At 40.8% G+C, this 9,057-nt stretch overlaps 1 protein-coding gene across 1 annotated transcript; it reads left to right on the top strand.

The window, feature by feature from the left end:
• The first annotated feature begins 797 nt into the window (after positions 1–797).
• Positions 798–2,299, top strand: LOC122677700 (small proline-rich protein 2D-like). Its single transcript, XM_043877909.1, has 2 exons — positions 798–921; positions 1,644–2,299. Exon 2 carries the CDS (start codon positions 1,663–1,665, stop codon positions 1,906–1,908), a length of 246 nt encoding a protein of 81 aa, XP_043733844.1. The 5' UTR covers positions 798–921; positions 1,644–1,662; the 3' UTR covers positions 1,909–2,299.
• Positions 2,300–9,057: the final 6,758 nt, after the last annotated feature.

Here is a 9,057-nt window from a genome sequence, read left to right as displayed (position 1 = left end):
GCCAGAAATTTTGAACAATTCTCTAAACTTTATTCAAAAGTGGAAGAAATAAAGAGGGGCCACTTGGGAGAAATTATGTAGGAGCAGGTGGTATGTCAAGTTGGGGAGTTATGATCAAAAAGCTTGCTTTCAGTTGCAGATCTAGGGCCTAAGCTACTGGAACATCTGAATTGCTATAGGTGATGTTACACTTGTATTGAGTTCTCTGTGATCTATGGTAAAACAGATTTATAAGGGTCAGAGGAATTTGCTTGATGACTTGTTTTTTATGGAGCGTGGCAGTGAAAGGAAGGTTCTACAGGTCACCACCTCACTGAACACATCTAAGTATCATGACCGGAAGGCTACTGAGGTGATCTACAACCCACCCTCAGTGCATTTTATAAGAAGAAAGGAGACTTAGATTAGCAGGCCATGGATCAAGGGGGAAACCATTATAAGAAGAACTTGAGGTAAAGAGAAAGCTGTCACCAGGCAGCCAGGCCTTTTTCACCTCAGTATGTACAACAAAATGGCAACCAGTTCAAGTGGAACAAGATAGGAAGTTTTATAACTCAAGGAAGGTGAAAGACAGAAAAGAGCCATCTTCCTCAAACAAGAAGGGGAGCCTTTGAGTACAAGTTAGAGAATCTGCTAAATCCTCCCACTGCTGAAAATCCCTGAGAGTTAAGGCAGAGGCTCTGTGAGTCATGAGAACATAATCCAGTGAGGAGATCCTGGAGCAGGATGTTTCCTCTTTTCAGAGTCCCTGTCAAGCCACTTATGGATGGATTTGCATTTTGCTTGGGAAATGACTGAACCAGGCCAGTTTTGGCAGCTTCACTTCCCCTGGGTGGGGCAGTAAGCCCCAATAAAAAGACCCTCTGCTGCACCACCACCATCCTCCTGCTACTCAAGTCCCGATTGATTTTGGAGAAACTGGTAAGCCTGATCCTTCAGTTCTACTTTGTTCTGGGGCTCCCAATGTTGAATTTATGCTGGAGAGAACAAACATGCTGTGTCCAAAGTTATGATCATGTATTTAATGCTACTTTGTTGATGGTTGATGGGAACTTGAAATTTAAACCCAATGATATATGGTATTTATTAAGTTTCTGGTACAGAGTTCAAATTCTCTTATTGAAATATAAAATAAATATGAAGTTTTTGACATGAAGAAGTAAGGACAAAAGTACTTTTCCTTTTTCTGTATATTTTGGTATCCCTCCACCCTGGTACAGACCCATTTATCTTAGAAGGTGTAGAGTCCTTGTATCCTTCCTGGTGACCCTTTGCTCTACAAAAGTCATCCTGTTTGGACTTCATGAGAGATAATGATGATGGAAATTGCTTGTGAGCTTACACAGAATTTTAGAACTTATGATGGGTTTTCTTAAAGATGCTATTTTCATAAAATCAAAGTAACAACTAAAAATATTGCTTCTTTCAAACAAAAAACAAATTTTGGAATAATTGAATGAGAGAAGGTTTTCTTCTAATTAAAAACTCTTTTAATGAGGGAGAAGTAAAAAATTTGTTAAAAGGAGGAGAAGAAATAAAGCATGTTAGAGACTAGAGAGATTCTCTCTGATGGTATTACATAAGCTCACTTTTCTCCCTGTAGCAGTTTCTTCTTATGAACACTGTCATGTAATTTCTTTCAGATTCTGAGACTCCAGAAAGATGTCTTATCAGCAGCAGCAGTGCAAGCAGCCCTGCCAGCCACCTCCAGTAGTGTGCCCTCCCAAGTGCCCTGAGCCTTGCCCACCTCCAAAGTGTCCTGAGCCTTGCCCACCTCCAAAGTGCCCTGAGCCTTGCCCACCTCCAAAGTGCCCTGAGCCATGCCCACCTCCAAAGTGCCAGCAGAAATGCCCTCCCGTGCCACCTCCCCAACAATGCCAGCAGAAGTGCCCACCCAAAAGCAAGTAGAAGCATCAGCCTGTATCTGGATCAGGAAAGGATGAGGACAGCTGACTCACCTGGCTCCACAGCTCCACCTTCATCTTCCCTTTAAAGCCTATCACGGTTATAGAAGAAGCTTCTCCTTCCTTCAGCCTGCAGTATGCCTGTGGTGATACCTAACAGCCACAGGTTTCCTTCCTGAGGCTGCTGTTCTGCTCTCCTCTGGGAGGACAGCTGGGAAAGCATCACAGAGCTTCAGATGGAAGAGCAGCAGCTTTTCTCCTGGGCACCATCAGAGGATTTTCACCCTCTCTTGGGTCTGTCTGTCACCTGGGCAGGGGTTTCTACCAGCTGGTCAGCTGTTGCTTATCCTCCTCCTCACGAATAAACTACAGTGCCTTTGTGTGTTGTCAAAAAATGTTTTCTTTCTTTTAAAACTGTTTTTAGCAATATCATATCGTCATCTTGTTGTGTGTCTATCTTTTGATGCCAAGGTTCAAGCTCTCACAATCAGCGGTGTCTAAATTTTGAGTCTTATCAAAGAATCAGTTGATTTTGGTTCAGTTGTTCAGTCGTGTCCGACTCTTTGCGACCCCATGAATCGCAGCACGCCAGGCCTCCCTGTCCATCACAAACTCCCGGAGTTTACTCAAACACATGTCCATTGAGTCGGTGATGCCATCAAGCCATCTCATCCTCTTTCATCCCCTTCTCCTCCTACCCCCAGTCCCTCCCAGGATCAGGGTCTTTTCCAATGAATCAACTCTTTGCATGAGGTGGCCAAAGTATTGGAGTTTCAGCTTCAGTATCAGTCCTTCCAATGAACACCCAGGACTGATCTGCTTTAGGATGGACTGGTTGGATCTCCTTGCAGTCCAAGGGACTCTCAAGAGTCTTCTCCAACACCACAGTTCAAAAGCATCAATTCTTCAGTGCTCAGCTTTTTTCACAGTCCAACTCTCACATCCATACATGACCACTGGAAAAATCATAGCCTTGACTAGGCAGACCTTTGTTGGCAAAGCAATGTCTCTGCTTTTTAATATGCTATCTAGGTTGGTCATAACTTCACTTTTACACAATTTCAATTCCATATTATTTGCTTAATTATCACTTGACTGTTTGAGGAGCAAAGCATTTACCTCTCCAGGTTTTCAGTCCCTTTAGTAAAATCTATGGAAAATTTTATTTTCACTGCAAACTTTTGAGGAATCAATATTCAATGAATGTGTATAATTTAGTTGGCACATGCCAGACTCATAAACAGCACTTGGAAGACAGCAGGTCATCATTGTCTCCATCATTACCACCATCACCACCCCTGTTACCCTCACCACCATATTTATAGATAATAATTGACTCATCTAGCTCCACAGCTCCACCTTCATCTTCTCTTCAAAGCCTGTCATGAATACAGAAGAAGCTTCTCCATCCTTAAACCTGCAATATGCCTGTGGGGACTCCTGACAGCCAGAGGCTTCCTTCCTGAGGCTGCTACATCACTTGCCTCTGGGAAGACAGCTGAGAAAACTCAGTACTTCAGAGGGAAGAGCAGCAGCTCTCTTCCTGGGCACCATCAGAAGATCCTCTCCCTGTCTTCTGTGTCTGTCTGTCACCTGGGCAGGGCTTTCTACCAACTTGACAATTGTTACTTCTTCTCCACTTCCTGAATAAGCTACAATTCTCTTTTGTGATAGTAAAAATTTTTTTTTCTATTAAAACCACATACAACAATAGCATATTGTATTTGGGTTTATTGCTATCCTTCTTTGATCCTAAAGTTCTAGCTCCCACAATCAGTGTTATCTGAATTTTGAGTAATATCAGAGATCCTTCTGATCTTCCCTGATGGGTCAGTGGTAAAGAATCCACCTGCCAATGCAAGAGACATGGGTTCGATTCCTACTCCGGGAAGATCCCACGTTCCGTGGAGCAACTAAGCCCATGTGACACAAGTAGTGAGCCTCTGCTCTAGAGCCCAGAAACCGCAACTCCTGTGCCCACAAGCTGCAGCTACTGAAGTCCAAGCACCCTAGAGCCTGTGCTCCGCAACAAGAGAAGTCAGTTCAGTGTGAAGTCCGCACACCACAATGAGATAGCAGCCCGACTCATGGCCACTAGAGCAAAGCCCATGTACCAATGAAGACCCAGCATTGCCAAAATAAATTAATAAATCAATACACTGTTTAAAAAAGAAAGAAAGCTTTTTTAAAAAAAGATTATTGCTCTATAATTTAAAATCCATGTTAATTACTGCTTGACTAATTTGAGTAAAAAATTATTTCAGTCCTCACAAAAAAAGGCCCTTTACTGAAATGGGGAAAACAGTATTACACTGCAAAATACCTGAGGCATAAACATTACACGATTGTGTGTACTTTATTTTGCACATGTTGGGGCACATAAATGGCACTGGGAAGACAGCAGGTCATCATTTTCTCCATCACCACCATCACCATCATCGCCTCACCACCATGCTTGCTCCAGCAGGGAGGTGAGACAGACGTAACTAGCAGAGCAACCAGGAAGATTCTTACACTCCATTGCCCCTTTATATTCTTGTTGTGCTTTTTCTTTCCTAATTTAACCTCATGTTTAATGTGATACTGAAAATAAAGGACTTTTGGAATATAGTGGAGCATTCTGCATGAAATTACAGTAGCTCTGAAAACATGGGTAGTACAGAAAGATGGGAAACTTAAAGCATCCTTACCAGGTAAAGTTTTGCCGCCTTTCCATGCGTGCTACTTCCTCTTCTTACTCAAACAACTCATTAAACTCAGAGCCTTAAATATTTTTTCACATCTGAAATTCCTTCTCTGTTTTGACACCAACTTTGAAGAACATTGAGGTTTACAATGTTTATTTAGATTTACAAAGTCACTGTAGCTAGGCAACTTTTTTCTAATGTTTAGCTTACTAGTCAAGTAAGCTGTGAAAAAGGATATGTTCTTAACCAAACTATTCTTTATTTTACCTTTTTTTGTATATTGGAGTATAGCTGGTTAACAACGTGTAAATGACCTAATTTCAATCATTTTTATAGTTGAGTAATATCTGTATGTAGGTCAAAAAACAACAGTTAGAATCAGACATGGAAAAACAGACAGGTTCCAAATTGGGAAAGGAGTATGTCAAGGCTGTATGGTGCTTATTTAACTTCTATGCAGAATTTTTCATGCAAAATGCCATGCTGGATGAAGCACAAGCTGGAATCAAAATTGCTTCGAGAAATATCAATGACATCAGATATGCAGATGACACCACCCCTATGACAGAAAGTGAAAAGGAACTAAAGAGCCTTTTGATGAAAGTGACACCAAAGAGTGAAAAATCAGGCTTAAAACTCAATGTTCAAAAAATGAAGATCATGGCATCTGGTCCCATCACTTCATAGAAAATAGATATGGAAACAATAAGGACTTAATTTTGGGGGGCTCCAAAATCACTACAGATGGTGACTGCAGCCATGAAATTGAAAGGTGCTTGCTCCTTGGAAGAAAAGCTATGACAAATTTAGACAGCATGTCAAAAAGCAGTGACATTACTTTGCCAACTAAGGTCCATCTAGTCAAAGCTATGACTTTTCCAGCAGTTATGTATGGATGTGAGAGTTGGATGATAAAGAAAGCTGAGCACCAAAGAATTGATGCTTTTGAACTGTAGTGTTGGAGAAGACCTTTGAGAGTCCCTTGGACTACAAGGAGATCAAACCAGTCTATCCTAAAGGAAATCAGTCCTGAATATTCCTTTGAAGCACTGATGCTGAAGCTGAAACTCCAATCCTTTGACCACCTGATACAAAGAACTGACTCACTGGAAAAGACCCTGATGCTGGAAAGATTGAAGGCAAGAAGAGAAGGCAACAACAGAGGATGAGATGGTTGGATGGCATCACTGACTCAATGGACATGAGTTTGAGTTTGAGCAAGCTCTGGGAGTTGATGGACAGGGAAGCCTGGTGTGCTGCAGTCCATGGAGTCGATGCTGGGACAGACTGAAGGCAGGAGGAGAAGGGGACAACAGAGCATGAGTAGGTTGGATGGTGTCACTGACTCTATGGACATGAGTTTGAACAAGCTCCAAGAGTTCATGGACAGGGAATCCTGGCATGCTGCATGCAGTCAATGGGGTCGCAAAGAGTCAGTCACCACAGTGACTGAACTGAACTGAGTATTCCATTTATATATGTACCATGTCTTCTTTATCCATTCATCAACTGATGAACATTTAGGCTGCAGCAAAGTCCTGTGACTCAAAAACCATTATTGATTTCTCAGGGAATATGCCCAGTGGTGTGCTTTCTGGATCATATAGTAACTCTATTTTCAGTTTTTTGAGGAACCTCCATACCATTCTCCACAGTGGCTTCATCAGTTAACATTCTTACCAACTGGAGTGGGTTGCTATTCTCTTCTTCAGAGGATCTTCCCTACACAGGGATCAAACCTGGGTTTTGTGCACTACAGGCAGATTTTTTACCATCTGAGCCATCAGGGAAACCACAAAAATGCCTGAGGGTTCCTTTTTCTCCACACCCGTCGGGCATTTATTGTTTGTAAATTTTTTTGATGAGGACCATCCTGACCAGGATGTATATTGTCACCCTGTTTATTTGACGTATATGCAGAGTACATCATGAGAAACCCTGAACTGGAAGAAGCACTAGCTGGAATCAAGATTGCCGGGAGAAATATCAATAACCTCAGATATGCAGATGACACCACTCTTATGGCAGAAAGTGAAGAGGAACTAAAGACTTCTGTGAAAGTGAAAGAGGAGAGTGAAAAAGTTGGCTTAAAGCTCAACATTCAGAAAACAAACATCATGGCATCCAGTCCCATCACTTCATGGGAAATAGATGGGGAAACAGTGGAAACAGTGTCAGACTGTTTTTGGGGGGGCTCCAAAATCACTGCAGATGGTGATTGCAGCCATGAAATTAAAAGACGCTTACTCCTCGGAAGGAAAGTTATGACCAACCCAGATAGCATATTTTAAAGAAGAGACATTACATTGCCAACAAATGTCCATCTGGTCAAGGCTGTGGTTTTTCCAGTGGTCATGCACTGATGTGAGAGTTGGACTGTGAAAAAAGCTGAGCACTGAAGAGTTGATGCTTTTGAACTGTGGTGTTAGAGAAGACTCTTGAGAGTCCTTTGGGCTGCAGGGAGATCCAACCCATCCATCCTAAAGAAGATCAGTCCTGGGTTTTCATTGGAAGGACTGATGCTGAAGCTGAAATTCCAATACTTTGGCCACCTCATGCAAAGAGTTGACTCATTGGAAAAGACCCTGATGCTGGGAGGGATTGGGGGCAGGAGGAGAAGGGGACGGCAGAGGATGAGATGTCTGGATGGCATCACCAACTCGATGGACATGAGTTTGAGTAAGTTCTGGGAGTTGGTAGTGGACAGGGAGGCCTGGCTTGCTGCGATTCATGGGGTCACAAAGAGTCGGACATGACTGAAGGACTGAACTGAACTGAATCTGACCAGTGTGAGGTGATACCTCGTTGTAGTTTTGATCTGCATTTCTCTAATAATTAGTAATATTGAGCATCTATCCATGTGGCTCTTGGCCATATATATGTCTTTGGAGAAATGTCTATTTATGTTTTGTACCCATTTTTTTTGCTTGCATTGCTTGTTTTTTTTTTTTTAATATCAAGCTTCATAAGCTGTTTGCTTATTTTTTGGACATTAACCTCCTATCAGTTGCTTTATTTAAAAAGATTTTCTTCTAATCTGAGGGTTCTCCTGTTGTGGTTTCCTTTGTGGTGCAAAAACCTTTACAGTTAATTAGCTCTCATTTGTTTAGTTTTGTTTTTATTCTTGTTTCTCTAGGAGGTGGTTCAAAAAAGACCTTGCTGTAATTTATGCCACAGAGTGTTCTTCCTGTGTTTTCCTCTAAGAGTTTTATAGTGTCTGGTGTTATATTTAGGCCTTTATTCCATTTTTAGTTTATTTTAGGCTTTGGTGTTAGGGAATATTCTAATTTCATTTTTCTACATATAATTGTCTAGTTTTCACAGCACTGCTCACTGATGAGACTGTGTTTTCTCCATTGTATATTCTTGCCTTCTTGTCATAATTTAGGAGACCATAGTTGCATGGGTTTAATTTCTGAACTTTCCATCCTGTTCCATTCATCTGTATTTCAGTTATTATGCCAGTACCATACTGTTTTGATGACTGTAACTTCATACTATATTCTTATGTCAGGAAGCCTGATTCCTCAAGCTCCATTTTTTTTCCCTCAAGATTCCTTTGGCTGCTTGCGGTTTGTTGTGTTTCCAAACAAATTGCAAATTTGTTCTTCTAATTCTGTGAAAAATGCCATTGGTGATTTGATAAGGATTACACTTAATCTGTTGATTGCTTCAGGTACTATAGTCATTTCACAATACTGAGTCTCCTAATTCATGAACATTGTATATCTCTCCATCTGGCTGTGTCCTGTTTGATTTCTTTCATTGGTGTCCTATGGTTTCCTGAGTATACATCTTTTACCTCAATAGGTAGCTTTAGCCCTTAGTATTTTATTATTTTTGTTGCAGTGGTAAATGTAATTATTTCCTTAATTTCTCTTTCTGATCTTTCATAGCTAATATATAGAAATGCAAGGAATTTCTGTGCATTAATTTTGTATCCTGCAACTTTACCAGATTCATTGATTAGTCCTAGTTGTTTTCTTGTAACCTCTTTACAATTTCCTATGTATAGTATCATGTCATCTGCAAGCAGTGACAGTTTTACTTCTTCTCTTCCAGTTTAGATTTCTTTTATTTATTTTTCTACTCTGAATAACATGACTAGGACTTCGAAAACTATGTTGACTAATAGTGGTGAGTGTGGACATCCCTGTCTTGATCCTGATCTTAGAGGAAGTGCTCTCAGTTTTTCACTATTGAAAATTATATTTCCTGTGAGTTTGTCATTGTCACCTTTTCCTTTGAGGTAGGTTCCCTCTACTTACCCACTTTCTGGAGAATTTTTAATCATGAATGAGTGTTGAATTTTGTCAAAAGATTTTTCTGTATCTATTGAGATGATCATATGGTTTTTATTCTTCAGTTTTTTGGTGTTGTGTATCATACTGATTGATTAGGAGATAGCAAAAAATCTTTCCATCCTTGAGATAAATTTCACTTGATCATGGTGTGTGTTTCTTTTA

This window comes from Cervus elaphus, chromosome 20 (genome assembly GCF_910594005.1).
Source record: "Cervus elaphus chromosome 20, mCerEla1.1, whole genome shotgun sequence".
Taxonomy (NCBI): domain Eukaryota; kingdom Metazoa; phylum Chordata; class Mammalia; order Artiodactyla; family Cervidae; genus Cervus; species Cervus elaphus.
Note: the sequence above shows the minus strand (reverse complement) of the source record. Positions and strands in the feature narration are given on the sequence as shown.

Bases quoted from the DNA above. Each gene is read 5' to 3' on its own strand.
- LOC122677700 (XM_043877909.1), top strand. From the start codon at position 1,663: ATGTCTTATCAGCAGCAGCAGTGCAAGCAGCCCTGCCAGCCACCTCCA.